Source organism: Bubalus kerabau, chromosome 1 (genome assembly GCF_029407905.1).
Source record: "Bubalus kerabau isolate K-KA32 ecotype Philippines breed swamp buffalo chromosome 1, PCC_UOA_SB_1v2, whole genome shotgun sequence".
NCBI lineage: Eukaryota > Metazoa > Chordata > Mammalia > Artiodactyla > Bovidae > Bubalus > Bubalus kerabau.
Window position 1 is genome coordinate 191001424 of NC_073624.1, and position 15302 is coordinate 191016725.

The 15302-nt window shown below is 51.6% G+C and overlaps 1 protein-coding gene across 1 annotated transcript; it reads right to left on the reverse strand.

Annotated features, from left to right (window-relative positions):
- Positions 1-10052: 10052 nt before the first annotated feature.
- On the reverse strand, positions 10053-12426 carry CSF2 (colony stimulating factor 2). The gene is made up of 4 exons (XM_055566674.1): positions 12197-12426; positions 12058-12096; positions 11213-11338; positions 10053-10435 (listed from the first exon to the last, which is right to left on the reverse strand). Exons 1-4 carry the CDS (start codon positions 12353-12355, stop codon positions 10328-10330), a joined length of 432 nt encoding a protein of 143 aa, XP_055422649.1. The 5' UTR covers positions 12356-12426; the 3' UTR covers positions 10053-10327.
- Positions 12427-15302: the final 2876 nt, after the last annotated feature.

A 15302-nucleotide genomic window follows, 5' to 3' on the forward strand; every position in this document is an offset into this window, starting at 1 on the left:
AAGGTTATAAGCAGTGAGGCTGGAAGGGTCTCTAGGACTGTGTGCCTAGAGTGGCAGGTCTTAGAACAGACCAAAGGTGCTCACACTGAGCCAGCAGGGAGCCCCTGGCCAACCTTGGACCAGACTTAGTCGGATTTGGGTTTTGTTTCCCATAGCCAGACTAATGCACTTAAAGGTAGGCACCTCAAGTGTTGGGTTCTGTGCAGAGCCTGGCATAATTCTTGATACTTTGTAGGATTCAGTGAAAATGTGTTGAGTGAATCAATAGGTACATGAATCCATCTGACTGCCTGGAAGCGCAGCAGGAGGGATCCATCTAGAGATGAGTGTCCATGGGACAGCCGTGGTAGTCATCTGTGGCGGTGCGGGGTGGGTGCACCAGGGCGAGGCTGTGTGATAGAGAGACGTGGAAAGATTTGACGGGGGCAGGAAGGTGAAAGCACCAGGACATGGCAGGAGACTGACCAGGGAGCTGAGACCCCAGGAGGACCCCAGACTGGTTTGACCTGGTCTCTCCTCTAGGACAGTGGCATGTCACCGTTTGGGCCCTTCTTGAGCTGACTCCCCCAGTGAGACATGGAAGACACTGAAAGTCGAGGCAGCCTACCCACAGCCAGGACAGCATGTGGAGCTGGTGAGCAATAAGCTGGCTAATTTCTGCTCATCTCGGTGCACGTGCTTCAGTGCAGCCTGCCCAAGCTGAGCCTCCCAAGGACAGTCCCCTTGGCCCTTGGACCAGACTTAGTCAGATTTGGGTTTTGTTTCCCAGCAGTTGGCTTGTCAGAATGTTGATGGTTGGGCAAGACTGAACAATGTAGAGAAGAATTCAAATAATGAGGAGAATGTTCAGGAAATAGCTTTGGATCATGTGAAGGGAAAGGAGAGATCCAGTGTCTGATGGACAAGCAGTACCTATAAAAGGCAGGAAGACCAGCAACAATGTTGTTTATAAAAGACTTCCTTGGAAAAAAGTGTGACAGTAGCAGCTAAGCTAAAATATGCAAATCCTATGACCCAGTAATCCCACACCATACTCAACATTTCCAACAGAAATGCATACATACACTCACCAAAATACGAGGACAAGAGTGTTTGTAGTTGCTTTATTAATATTGACCAGAAAGCACCAATGGCCAAAATATTCATCAGCAGAAAAATAAGAAAATGTATTTGGGATGCAGTGGAATACTACACAGAAACAGAAAGGAACAGACTACAATTACATGCAACAACCAGAGAGATAGAATATTTAACAAAAGAAGTAAATTATAAAAGAGAGTGCAGCCTATGATTCCACTTCATCTAAGTTCAAGAATAGGCAAAACGACTATATGGTGATAGAGCTTAAAAGGTGGCTACACTTAGGCGAGTGGATACTGACTAGGAGGGAGAGAGCACAGGAAGCCTCTGGGGTGCTGGAAAATGTTCTCCGTCTTGCTCTGAGTGCTGGTTTTATCAGTATAAACATATATAAAAATTCACTGAACTGTACACTTAAGATTTGTGTACTTTATTGTTCAATAAGTGATTTTTTTAAGTTAAATAATTTTAAAAGGCTTGTTTTCAGCCTCTAGAAGAACCCTAGGATCTTGAAGGAAATGCCAACCTTCACATTAGGTGAGGGCTCAGGAGCCATGTTTGAAGGCAGAACCTAGGGAGTTTATGCTCATCTTCCTTTGAAGTCAAGAAAGAGAAAAGGGAGAAAATTTTTTGATTAATCATTTCTAGGTTGAAAGAACAGGTCTGGGCCAGAGATAACATCAGTGGCAACATCATGAAACTGTTTAACTGTTATCTCAAACCACAATGAAAAATAACTTGTGAAGCTGCATCCTTATTGGCAGCCATAACTCAGGGGTCTCCTAATAGGAGTGAAATTGGTCAGTCTTTTCCAGCGGTGAAGTCTGTGCTCAGTAGCCCTTTTGAGAGCCTAGAAAGAAGGCTTCTGTGGAACCAGGTCTAGGATTCTCTGTCTGGCTCACCTCCTGTGTGGTCATGAGGAAGTCCCAGGTCTTTTTGGGTCTTGGGGCAGACGGCTGCCAGCACCAACAGTGGGTAAGATGGCCCTTCCTCATCCCCAGCTCCCCTCTTGGGTGTTGGCTCTGCTCGGACTTGCTCTGCAGACTTGGATGCCATGAGCGTTCCAGCCTCACCTCTCCTTAGAGGAAGAGGGCCAGTATCAGGCTGCTCTCAGCAGTGTTCTGACCTAGACCTTAGGTGTCAGGGCCCTGCATCTAGCTGGGCCTCTTTGTGTCAGGCTGGGGCCTCTCTGTACCTGCCACAACCCCACTTCATAGATAAGAAAATGGAGGCCCAAGACAACCTACATGCCAGATTCCTTATTTGTGAAGCCCATGTAACAAGGTGGGAGGGTCCTGAGCGGCTGCTTCTGGAGCTACAACAACCAGCCTTGTGCATTCAACACACAAAACAGCTTTGCTCAGAAGCCCAGGTAGGCACAGTACGTACCTGGTCCATGCAGCCCCTGCCTTCCACTTCAGTCATATGGATTTGAATTCCCAAGCACACGCATATGCAGGAAGCCGCAGGTGTAAGGACTCAGGCCCTGATTTCCAGGGCCAGTCCTGCTCACCTGGGGCTGGCTGGCAGGCCAGCTGTATAAGCCCCAAAGTGAGAATCCACACACAGGGCAGTTGTAAAGGTAATCAAGGATGCCCGAACAGCACCGTGCAATCTCCAGGCCCAAACTGAGAGCTGTCCTGCCTTCCAAGGAGGAGCAGACAGGCCTCTTTTGCTATCCATGCTATCTCAGAAAGTACTGGTGCTCTGGACCTTCAGACATGGGTTCAGTCCTGGGTCGGAAAGATCCCCTGGAGAAGGGAATGGCACCGCACTTCAATATTCTTGCCTGACTCCATGGACAGAGGAGCCAGGCGGGCTACAGTCTATGGAGCTGCAAAGAGTTGGAGATGACTGAGCATGCACAAGCATGGGCTGTGAATGATACAGTCTGCATTGTAAGCTAATCACCAGCATCTTGGCTGAACAACCAATTTGGGGAATCAGTCAATGCAATGCAAGCCACCACTGAGCACCCCATTTATCTGGGGACACTGAGGATGCAGATTTTCTATAAGCAAAGGCACCATATGATGCCCACTGGCCTTGGCCTTCAGCCTTTCTCCTCCAAGGCCACACTCAAAACCATGACAGGGTAGAAAACCAAGGAGAAAACTCAACCTGCCATCCCACCATCTAAATCATAATCTTAGTTCCCTTCCAGCTCTTGGCCCACAGCGGGGTCATCCTGACAATGATAGCATTCTGGGCCTTTCACAAATGCTTTGACATGTTGTCATGTTAGCTTCATGTCCTTTGTTTCATTTCATGGACAGGCAGATTGTTTCTGTGGAGCTTCTCTCCTCTGTCTCTCAAGTGATCTCCCTGAATGTGAATGCAGAGTCAAAGGATGTGAACACACTGTGGCCCTGATAGAAGCTGCCATGTGGCTGCCAGTGGGGCTATTCCAGTTCTCAGGGCCTAGCCTGAGAGAGGGCTGCCCTGCTGCTTTAGTGAAAGGCTTCAATTCCTGGTTCCATCTTCAGTACCACTGATTTCTGAGGCGGGATGGGGCCCCCAGGAACCAGAAGGCTATAGCACATTTGGGTGGCCCCTGGGGAGATCCCTGTGAAGGGAAGGGACTGTTTGTGTCCTGGGAAGTCTTGATGTATGCATGAGCCCATCTCCTCAGACCACGTAGCCCTTTTCCTCCTTCTGGTCTAGAGGTGGGCCTGGCAAAGCCAAGAGTGTTTCCTTGGGGTTAAAGTGGGCCTGCCATAGGCCTGCCCATGGTTATCTCCCATAAAAGAATACAATTTGAACTTGTTTCCCAGCTTCTTAGGGAAAGAGAGTACCCAGGACAGTCAGAGCCATGCTTCTTGTGCCTAGGTGTCTGGCCTAGAGCTCCGGCTTTATGATGTGCCAGCCTGTCCTTAGGTCCTGAGGGTGAAGGGCCAGTAGGCTCCCAGAGAGCTGTGGGCTCAGACCTGCCTAGGTCTCCAGAGCAGTGCCCACATGGCCCTCCTACCTAGTTCCAGCCCCAGAAGGCTCCCCAGGACCACTGTCCAGAACTGAGATTAATTGGAGGGAAAACTGGGGCACATGAAAAATACAAATGGCCTTCACTGCAGGGTCTCTTCATGGGTTTGGTGGCCTTGGCCAGGGCTTAAGGCTTTCAGAGGGATGAAGATAGTTAGTCCGGGTAGTATGGCTGCCTCCCTACTGTGTTCATTCCTGACTTTCCTCTCTCTCAGGAGAGGCACCAGAGCCTCTCTGTCAACCTTTTTACCTAGAGTTGAGCCAGTCGCTCTGAGAGTACACCATGGGAAATGCTGGGCTGGAAGAAGCACAAGCTGGAATCAAGATTGCCGGGAGAAATATCACTAACCTCAGATATGCAGATGACACCACCCTTATGGCAGAAAGTGAAGAGGAACTGAAAAGCCTCTTGATGAAAGTGAAAGAGGAGAGTAAAAAAGTTGGCTTAAAGCTCAACATTCAGAAAACTAAGATCATGGCATCTGGTCCCATCACTTCATGGGAAATAGATGGGGAAACAGTGCCAGACTTTTTTTTTGGGGGGGGGGCTCCAAAATCACTGCAGATGGTGATGGCAGCCATGAAATTAAAAGAAGCTTACTCCTTGGAAGGAAAGTTATGACCAACCTAGATAGCATATTGAAAAGCAGAGACATTACTTTGCCAACAAAGGTACGTCTGGTCAAGGCTATGGTTTTTCCAGTGGTCATGTATGGATGTGAGAGTTGGACTGTGAAGAAAGCTGAGCGCTGAAGAATTGATGCTTTTGAACTGTGGTGTTCGAGAAGACTCTTGAGAGTCCTTTGGACTGCAAGGAGATCCAACCAGTCCATCCTAAAGGAAATCAGTCCTGACTGTACATTGGAAGGACTGATGTTGAAGCTGAAACTCCAATACTTTGGCCACCTCATGCGAAGAGTTGACTCATTGGAAAAGACCCTGATGCTGGGAGGGATTGCGGACAGGAGGAGAAGGGGATGACAGAGGATGAGATGGCTGGATGGCATCACTGACTTGATGCACATGAGTTTGGGTAAACTCCGGGAGTTGGTGATGGACAGGGAGGCCTGGTGTGCTGTGATTCATGGGGTCGCAAAGAGTCGGACACGACTGAGCGACTGAACTGAACTGAACTGAGCCAGGTGCTCTGAGGTTCTCTAGCTTGATGAATACTCTGAACCTAGGCTGTAGTCCAGCCTCCGGGGCCAGAGTCACCCCTACCTTTGTGGATTTTGACTGAGAGACTGGGGCATCTGTCCAAGGTCACACAGCAAGCTAGTGGCAAGCCAGGCTCATGCATACCCTGCTGTCCTGAACACAGCCCTGAGATTACAGGGGTGTTCATGCAAGCCCCTGACCTCCTACTGTCAGGTGTCTCAGGCTGAGAGGAGGCCGGGCACTGAAGTAGCAGTTCTTCCTGCCAGCATATCTCAGTGACCCCATGCTGCCGTGCATCCCACAGACCCTGCTGCCAGTCACAGAGAAATGGTCTTGGAAACTCTGAGCACCTGTGTGGTTTGCCCAGGTGACAGAAACTCATAGCCTCTGGGGACTGGACCATGGGCTTTCTCTTGGCGCAAACCAACCTTGGCCCCTGGCCCTGTAGTGACTGAACCTGAATCACAGAGCCACGCTCAATGTTCTGAGATAATTTGGCCACTTCCCTCAGTCACACTTGAGGCTGACCTCCAGCCTAAAATGGTCCTCACAGTGGGGATGAGCTGCAAGCGGTCTGAAAATCATGGGCCAAGGGATGAGGGTGGGGAAGGCTGTAGTGGGTCTGAGTGTTGGCTGCAGGCACAGTCTGAAGCTCTACAGCAGAGTAAGGTAGATTTGCAGACTCTATACAAGTCCCACCTGGGCTTAGTTTTGGTTACAGCTTGATGCCTATTTATATTCCAGAATAGTAGATCTTTATCTTTCCTGGTTTGTTGAACGAGTTCAGGGTCTGAAGGTCTGGATTGTAGGAAGCTATTTGGATTGTGGGGTAATCCCAGTCACATCTAATAAATGGTTCGAATACTTAGGGTTAGGGTTAGAATTGAAAGTGGGTAGGGGTCAGAGCCTGGTAGCCCAATGTGGCAGCATTTCAAGACCTGAGTGACTGGTGGATCCCCCACAGGCAAGGCCCCATGCTTTGGGGATGCAAGGGTGTTAATAGTTGGGGAGTGGGCTGTTAGGTCAAGGAGATGCTTGGAGAGTGTCCTTGGAGGGTTTGTGAGGAGCTCAGTAAGCCAGGAGAGGGGCTTTGAAGTCAGTTGTTTGCTGGTTGAGATGAAGCTGAGGGTTTGGAAATGTTCTGGGCCCCCATGGGCCCCTTAGCCTGGTCCAGGTCCCCCACTGTGCTGAGTCCTCTGTGAGTAGCCTGAAATCCCCCTTGCTCCTGAGCCATTTACTAGGGTTGACTCTTCTGTTGCCACACTGAGTCCTCCGGTGGGGGGATAGGGGGAGGATGAGGATCAAGTGAACTTAGAGCTGCAGTAGAAACCCAAGTAGGGAGGGCCTTGGACCTTTGGATCAGGTGTGGATGGGTGCTGAGTGAGCCTGGGGAGGGGTGTCTGGGAATAGATGTGATTTGAGTTTTAAAGGACCAGGGAGAAGAGGAGCAGAAACAGGCTGCACTAGCATCGGTGGGGCTCCTACCGCGTGTCCACTGGCACTAGAAGCACATCCAAGGGCAGATGAGGTGGCCTTCCCACTCGCCTTCCTGGGCCTCCCTTCCTGAGAGACCCCTGGCCCTCCAGGTCAGGAGCCTTGGTTATGGGGCCATCAGTCCCAGCCCCTTACCCCTCTCAGTCCATCAAGGCCCCAGAGAGACTGAACACTATCACAACTCTTACCAGCATTTCCTTACCCCAGCTTTATTAAGGCAACAACTGCTGATGCATCAGTTACAGAAATATTTCCTCAAGCACACCCCTACCGTTACCACCCTCAGCCCCATCTGCTGACCCAGGGCCAGCAAACTCTTACCCCACCCCGGCTGTAAATTGTTCCTGAGCTCCTCCAGCCCCATCTCCTGAAACTCGCAGGGCATCAGGATGTGAGAGGACGAGGTCTCAGAGGATGTCCTTGATCCTTTTACAAGATTTCCATCCTTCTATAGATACGACAACACTCTTTAAAGCTTCTTTGAACTTTGAGAAGTTACTTTTCTCAGTAATACAGTTGTGTCCCGTTAGCTAAATAAGAAACACATAATTAAGTTCTCTTCTTAGCAGAAAAAAACAAGTAAAAGCAAACTCTGTTCTCCCAGCCATAAGGGCCCTGTAAGACCCACCTATCTACCTAGGAGGTGACTTAGGCAAACCCTCCCCATCTGTCTTCACTGGGCACCATCTGATGATGGTGGAGCCCCAGGACTGAGGGTCATCCGTAGCTTTAGGGAGAGACCCAGCAGAGTGTAGGGAGGTCTCCTGGCTCCCCAGGACAGGGACACAAGAGCACACAGGGTTGGGGGACACAGGAGACAAACAGTAAGGTGGGCAAAGAGCAGGGACCCTCAGTCGTTTCCCCACAACATCTCCCCCTTAGTGGCTACCCATCCCCACACCATGGGCTCCCAGTGGAGCTCCTTAGCCTAAGAAAGGGCACCAAGAGCAGCGCAAACCAGAGCCCAGTTAAGACTCGCCACCTGACTGGGGCTGGCCCCGAGTGCCCTTCCCTCTCCCAGGCTGAGTCCACGCCCTGACCTGTCCCACACCGATTCCTGTGTGTACGGGCTTGGCAGAGGGTAAACAAAAGTGTCTAGAATGGCCCCTGAATCCCCACTCCCCTAAGCCTCGGTCCCTGTCAGTGAGTGGACTTCTTTTGGATGACAAATTAGTATCTGAAGCCTCACACGTAGCAAATGGGGGCCCTAAGAAGCTGTTTGCTCCCCTGGGCTTCCGGCTGTGGTGGTGAGAGAAATGATGTCTCAGGTTCCCCTAAGAACAACTTACTTTCAGCTTTGGGCAGATTTCGGTGAGTTGCCTCATGTTCTTACAGACTTTTTCTATGTGACAGTCATTCTTGTGTTTCGTAGAGATGTTATTCAGGGTGGAGATGAAGCCCTCTATAAACTTCCCATAGCAGAGTTCCTGAAACAGGGTTGGGGGCATTGAATTGAGGGTCCGCTGACCCTCAGCCTTATCCATCCCTAGTTACCCTGGCCAGATGGAACCCTGGACTCAAATTCAGGCCAGGGTAACCAGGGATAGTTGAGGTTTGCAGTGGGTTTCTGATCTTTCCCTAGGCATGGGGCTGCTCTGGGATAGTGATCAAAGAGCCCGGCAAAACCTGGCTGCTGGTTCATCTGCTGCCTGAGCCAGAGACTTCATCTTCAAACTCCCAACTTTCTCCCCAGATTTCTTGACTCAACAACTTTTGTTCTTGTCTCTGCCCTGGATTTCCCTTTCAAGTGGGGTCAGAAATGACCGTGGGGTGACTGCTCCTTACCTCACTGGTGTTCTGAGGCCTTTCGAAGGAGCCCTGGAAGCAGGGAAAGTTGGTTAGAAACACAGAGGGCCACTGAGAGTAAAGTGATATTTGATGAAGACCCAGACTTACCTTGTATGTAATGTTGTCAGCCATGAGTTCTTTCTCAATCTCAGCACAGACTGCTGTGTGATTGTCCTGGGTAGACCCACTGATTATCTTCATCGGGGCGGAATGGCTTTCCAAGACCCATGACACACAAGCCAGGAGCATGTACAGGAACATGGTATGATTAAGGTGGCTCCAAGCTGATCCGAACCCTGGGCTTGATAGCATTTCTGTGAGGAGATGTACTTCTATATGAGAGTCTGAGGAAATGCTAAATCTCTTATCAGTTATCATTGGTTTATGTAGAAGGCAGCGAGGATCTACGTTATCTCTGGGCAAGATGCGTTTTTCATTTTCTATGACTACATCATACTCTGTGGATTCTTGTCTTTGCTAAAATTCAGGTTTGGTCTAAGAATTTTTATTTATAATTGCATCTAAAGTCATGACCTTTCTGCCTGGTCTTTGACCAGGACTGGTGCTGTCTACAGTTGGTGGCTTGAGCAGAGCAAGCAAGTAGGGTGTAGAAAAAAACCAGGCAGGAGCTAAAACTCACCAAATAAGCTTCCCCAGGCCCACCCGTCAAGGTAAAGGCTGGCCATGCTGCCCTCTTGACACTTAGGGAGAGACCCACTTCCTCACAGACCCCAGAAGGGACACTGGAGGACAGGTTCGGGAACAAGACCTCCAGCCCCATTGACAAAGCACAGGCAGGAAGGAGAAATACTGTTTTCCCAGTCTTAAGGGCATGGATTTGGGGGGAAGGTGCCGGATTGCATGCAGAACTTAATGTAAAAACAAAAACCAACTCAGAAAAATGCCACACGAGAGCCATGTACTAACAAATTATGTACTTACATTCTGACACTCAAAGATTAAGATCACCCATTTGGAGGAAAATTTGGTAAATATGCTGAGCTCTGACCCCTGTGGTTTTGTTTCTTTTTCCCTGAACAGCTAGTCTATTTGCTGGTTCACCTTGGGAGTGGTTGAAACCCTGAGTGTGAGGGGCGGGGCATGGCCAGGGTCTGGGCCTCTGAAGGGCCCATTCAGCCAGTGACCAGCCAAGCCTCAGGAATCCCCCACCTGCCCAAGAAGGATGATGACTCTTCTATGGAGCAAGATTCCCACTGTCTGGGTTACTTGGACTTCCAAGTGAACCTGGAAACCTCTCTCTGGGGTGGGAACCTTTGAGCATCCAGGGAAGCATGTCCACTCATGCAGAATGTCATACCCAGGTGGGCTCCCGCCTCCCCTGTGCTCTGACAGTGCTCAGTGTCCAATTTGTGCCTTATCTGCAGGCCCCAGCCCCGTCCCCCAACTCCCAGCTTCCTCCCCTCCCTGCCCTGGGCCAGGGAGGAGAGCACCTTGAACATTTGCTCATGATTGAAAACAAACTGGAAAACTGCACAAATAAGAACAGACTTTGAATAATTTATTATTATAGAAAAACATCTTGAATAAATATGGGGTATGAGTTTAAATAAATAAATAAATAAATATTAAAATACATAAATATATAAATAAATATTACTGATCCCTGCCAGTGTAAAACATTTCCCGTTTCCCCTGCCACACCTGTATCAGGGTCAACATGGCCCTGAACAAGCCAGCGGCCCCCTGCAGCTCTGGCCCTCCCTGTGGTCCCTCCAGTGTGAAGATCCTGAGTTTTGTTTGGCTCTTTGTGGGTAGGAGGGCAGCGATCTGTGAGGTAAGCTTCCACTTCTGGCTGGTTTGGCCTGCTTCACTTCTGGACTGGTTCCCAGCAGTCAAAGGGAATGATAAAAAGGAACTCCTTCAGGTCCTCTTTGAAACTTTTGAAGGTGATAAACTGGGTTCCACAGGAAGTTTCCTTAAGAAAGAAAAGGAAATAAAAAACCTGAGTCCAGGCATGAGTGGGTAACATGGGGGAGGTGTCAGCATCTTTCTGTGCTGTCTTTTAGAACTCAGAGGTCAGAAGCCTGTCTGAGGCCCGCCTCCTGACGTGGGTCAGGTGACATCTTGCCACCCATGTGCCCCCCAAAGGGTGCACAGCGCTGTCAGTGGCAGCTGGACCAGGGGCCCAATAAAAGTGCAAGACAGACACTGGTCTGCTGGGCAGCTGGGCCTCTGCGTCTTTGGTCCCATGCCAGGGCACAAAGCTGAGCCCCAGCTGTCTCTAGGAGCCCAGAATGAGCACATTTCAAGGCCACAGACCTCACTTTTCCCACAGGGAAGGATTGTTTGGGGCCTTTTTCCATTCCAAGTAAGCTTTCCTCCTTGCTCCGATGCAATCCAGGCAGCCCAGGAGGGACCAGGGGAAAGTCCTTTTAGGAGGAGGCACTTGGGCTGTGGAACTTCCTCTGGGCCTTAGGCAGGTCTTGAGTTTCCTTGTGTTTGCCTCACCTCTGACATCATTAACAGTAATGACAAGCAAGGTACCAGCTCCCGCTAGGACATGATACAGTCTCTCGAGCTCCAGGGCTTTAACACCTAGAGTGGTTCCCTCTCAGGAAGGGCTGATTATTACAAATCTGTTGATTCAAACCATTTGGAGTCCCAAATACCCACAGCCAAAAGTCTCGCCCCACTATTTCTCCACCCTCCTCGAAGGAGACCTTCCTGCTTGGCACCTAGTGGGGGCACTCACCGGGGTGGGTGGGCAGTGTTTCTCGTAGTGGGTGGCCATCATGGTCAAGGAGCCCATGAGACTAGTGAGGCTGCCCTGCAGGCCCTTCTTGTACAGCTTCAGGCGAGTCTGCAGGCACGTTGGCTCCTGTGGGAAATATCCATTCCTTGGTGAACAGTGGCCAAGTGTGCTCTGGTGGGCCCAGGACATCCTCCCCATCACTGCTTCCTGTTCTCATCCCACTCTCCCAAGAGCAGGGCCTGGGAGGGGCACAGGATTATTCCTGACTAAGCTCAGGCTAGGCCCTGTCATACACACAGCCTTGTCCCCCCGTCCACTACAGATGAGTCTGACTCGCCCTCACCACTCAGCTCAGGCTTCCCCCAGCCGGCACAGCCACATTCCCTTGGTCTGGTATCTCAAGAGGGTCCCAGCCCCAGAAAAGGAGATCGCTGGTCCTTCCACCCTTTAGGGGGAAGGGGGCGGGGGGCTTGCCCAAACCTGTTGTGCAAACATAGTTGTTCCTGAAAATCTTCTGTGACCTTCAGTGGCCAGCACGGTGTCCACAGAGCTTGGTCTCAGGGCACAGTGAGTGTCCCAAGCCCACAGCCCCTGTCTCATGACATAACCCCCGCCAGTCCCCTGGTGACCTTGATACCCTTGAACACTAGGTCTGTCCATGGCTGCTCAGCTAATAAAGGAGTCCACATGACTGCCACAGGGGCAAGGCCTTCTAAGCAACCCTCCTTCTGGCAGCCAGCTGGCTGGAGAGAAAGCGGACAACCCTGTAAGGGTCCGTCTAAAATGGAGTCAGTCCCCAGGGCAGAGGCCTTTGGGAAAAGGTGTGTCAGAGAGAAGCATCTTACCTGGGCGTCAAACATTTCAGAGACGACTTCTGTTTCATTCTGTAGGAAAGGAAAATGTTCTGTTATCGAGCTGACAGGCAGGATGAGTCCAGGCCAGCAGGGTGGCCCAGGCATGGCCTGTGCTCCCTCCCTCACTCACCATCCCAGCATCAGGTTCACTGCTCTGGTTCAGAAGGCTCAGGGCCTCCTTGATGGCATCCACATGCTGCCAGGGCCGGGTGACAGTGCTGGGTGGGCGAGTGGGTGCGGAGAAGCTGCAGACCACAGTGCCCAGGAGAAGCAGGTTCTGCAGCCACATCCTCTTGAGGACTTTAGCCTTTCTCTCTGAGCACTGGGCTCACTGGCAAAAGAGCTCTTATATACACAGTTAGAGGAAATGATTAATGGTGACCACAGAACGCCAGGGAGGCGGGGGAACTACCTGAACTGTGGAATCTCCTGGCCCTTATCAGCTACCATGGAACGGTGAGCCTTTCCCCCAGGTGGTCAGGCTTGGGGGTTTTCACTAATGAGCCCTTCCAAGAATTGGCTGCCCACCTGCCTGCTTTCTTGAGCATTCTCCAGCCCTCCCCAGCAGTCTGACCTGCCAAGGCTTCCCCCTCCCTCTGAGGGGCCTCTGGGTACAGCTTGGACTTCCTGGCCTCAAGTGGCCAGGGCGGGGCCTGGAAGACACTGGATTGGGCTTCTGCCCCTGCCCCCACCCTTGGCTCCCCATCCTGCCTGTGTCCCAAGAAGCCTTTGGGCTGGCTGAGCTACAGTGGGGCCCATTCTGACCCCAGTCTCCCCTTCTCCTCCTAGAGCCCACAGTTCTGGCCACAGGGGGAGATTGGAGTGTGAGAAAGACTCTCACAGGCCTGCCTCACTGCCCGCCTAGGCAGATTGCAGCCCAATGACATGGTCCTCTGACAGCTGACCTCAGCTCCTACCAAGGATCTAGAGCGGTCAGCGAGCTGTGCCCATCCAGGGCCCTCTGCCTCACAGCTCCTGTGAACTGAGGGAGTAACAACCGTATGCATGTCCAGCCAGAAAGATTCCAGATCTGAAAGCAGCAGTCCTGGTGTACACAGTCATATTCAGCTCCCAAGCTGCATAGGTGGGTTGGGGCTCTCACCTGGGATGGGTCAGGGTTCTGAGTTCAAAGCCTGCCTCCAACACCACCTTGCCGAGTGACTCTTCTGAGTTGTATGAACCTTGCTTCCCTCTGCAGGGCATGCTGTCCCCTTTGAGGTGGGCACTGTGCTCCTATCTATAGCCTCTTGCAGGCACCAGCAGGGTCGTGGCTGCATCCACAGGAGGTACAGGGGACAACGGCTTCTTAACCAAGGTTTTTCCGGGTTTAACGTCCTACGTGGCCCCAGTGCCAGCCCACCTCCAGCTCAGCAGCCTCCCTGTGGAACAGGAACTGCTTCTGGAAAGGTCACAAGCTCTTGAGGGGCTAACAAGTGTTTGATTTTCACAATGGACTTTGGAGAGGACGGCATGAATTGGTGTTTACTTCCCCATGCTGTAAGTTTCATGATTGAAGGGGTATGGGTCCACACACTTCCGTATCTGAGTGTCCATGTGCCTGTGTGGTTGCTGTCTATACTTACAGATGTGTCAGGAGGGGGGGTATTTTATGCCTCTGCATAAATGCCTCTGCAGGTGCCTCTCTGATAGGGGAGGAACTCCCCACACTGGGTAATGATGTCTCAGGGCCCCAGATGCTGGTTTAACCTTGATTGATGGTGTCAGACATAAGCAAGGACATGCTGCTGAGCCCCAGTGGACAGCCCTGGGGAGCAGGTAGAACTCACTGAACACTGTGGCCTGAACCTGTAGTCCTAGCAAGTTTCATGGCATAGCAGGAGAGTTGCTGTCCTTGTACAGGGAAGCCAGGCCTTGGCCATCCAGACCCCTGCCCTCCGTGAGGTCTCTTCCAGGATCTGGGGCACACCGTGAGGCCAACCTTACTCATTTGCGCCTGCTGGAACATTTCTAGGTGGCCAAACTGGGGATAAGAGTGTGGCATGTTCAAACCCTGGCCCTTCCTCTACCTTTTCCACGAAACCTCTGCTCGGGCCCTAACAGGGAACGCTCAAGGGGGAACAGAGGTGAAAGTGCCACACCGAGTGAGAGTCTGTGTCAGACAGTGCCCTGGAGACTGTGTGGTGGGAAGCAGGGGCCACAGTCTATCGCTAAGCTTGTGGCCAGGGAGGCAAAGAGCTGGGGTGGCCTCTCTGAGATGGAAGGTCACTTTCCTCCTCGAAATGAGTTGTCACAGCTCAGACAAGTAGTCAACAAACTCGTCCAGTCTGCACCAAGCCCTGTGCTGAGGAGGAGGAAGTTGAGACCCTCCCACTGGTCCTTTCATCTAACCCTGACGCCTTTCAGTTCTGTAGGGGAGCAGTGGACCCTCCCATTGTATGATCCAGGCTGGGATGGAGGAAATTCAGAGCTAAGGAGTCTCAAGGAACCCCTTCTTCCAGCTCAGTGGTCACAGGGCACCAGAGCCTTTTCCTGGGAGACGCTGCTTCCCGATGCATGCCGAGAGGGCAAGTAGAGTCAGGTGGCAAGTCAGGCTGCCGGAGGGAGGAGGAGGATAGTTTAGGGGGAGAGTGTCTTGGGCGCAAACAGGTTTAGGAATAGGTATGGTGAAGAGGGGCTTCCCTGGTGGCTCAGAAGTAAAGGATCCGCCTGCAAATGCAGGAGGCGCAGGTTCGATCCCTGGATTGGGAAGATCCCTTGGAGAAGGAAATGGCAACACACTCCAGTTTTCTTGGCTAGGGAGTCCCATGGGAACAGTCCCTGGGGTTTCAAAGAGGTGACACGAGTTAGTGACCAAACAACAGCAATAGCATGGTGAAGAGGAGGTGGCTTATACAGTGTGCTGTGGAGTGTAAGCAAGGAGGGTTAGAGCTACTGCCCATGTGCCCGAGGTGAGGACCCAGGGGATGAAAAAGCAGGTCTGTAGGATCTGAGGGCCCTGTTATCTGAGAAGAAGGGCTGAAGGCTAGGGCAGTAGTATTTAGGGGCCAGAGGCATGATAGCTGGGCAACAGACTGACCAGTGGTCCTGGGAGAGAAGGAAAGGAGGAGCAGGAGCCACAGGGGAGGTCCACACCAGCAGGGTGGCCTGTGGGCATTGAAGTCGGCACACAGAGGACAGAAGTCCAGGGGTTTGACGATGAGGTTCATGGGCAGCCACGCGTCTTCCTTCTGGAAAGATGACATCAGGGCTGACGCTGTGACACGGGCAGGCATTCC

What these genes read in the sequence shown, in the direction of transcription:
- CSF2 (XM_055566674.1), bottom strand. Translation starts at nt 12,355, where the DNA reads ATGTGGCTGCAGAACCTGCTTCTCCTGGGCACTGTGGTCTGCAGCTTC. An exon ending in GTGAACCTGATGCTGGGATG is followed by an intron (nt 12,097 to 12,196) that starts GTGAGTGAGGGA and finishes CCTTTCCTACAG; the next exon opens with AATGAAACAGAAGTCGTCTC. An exon ending in CTGAAATGTTTGACGCCCAG is followed by an intron (nt 11,339 to 12,057) that starts GTAAGATGCTTC and finishes TATTTCCCACAG; the next exon opens with GAGCCAACGTGCCTGCAGAC.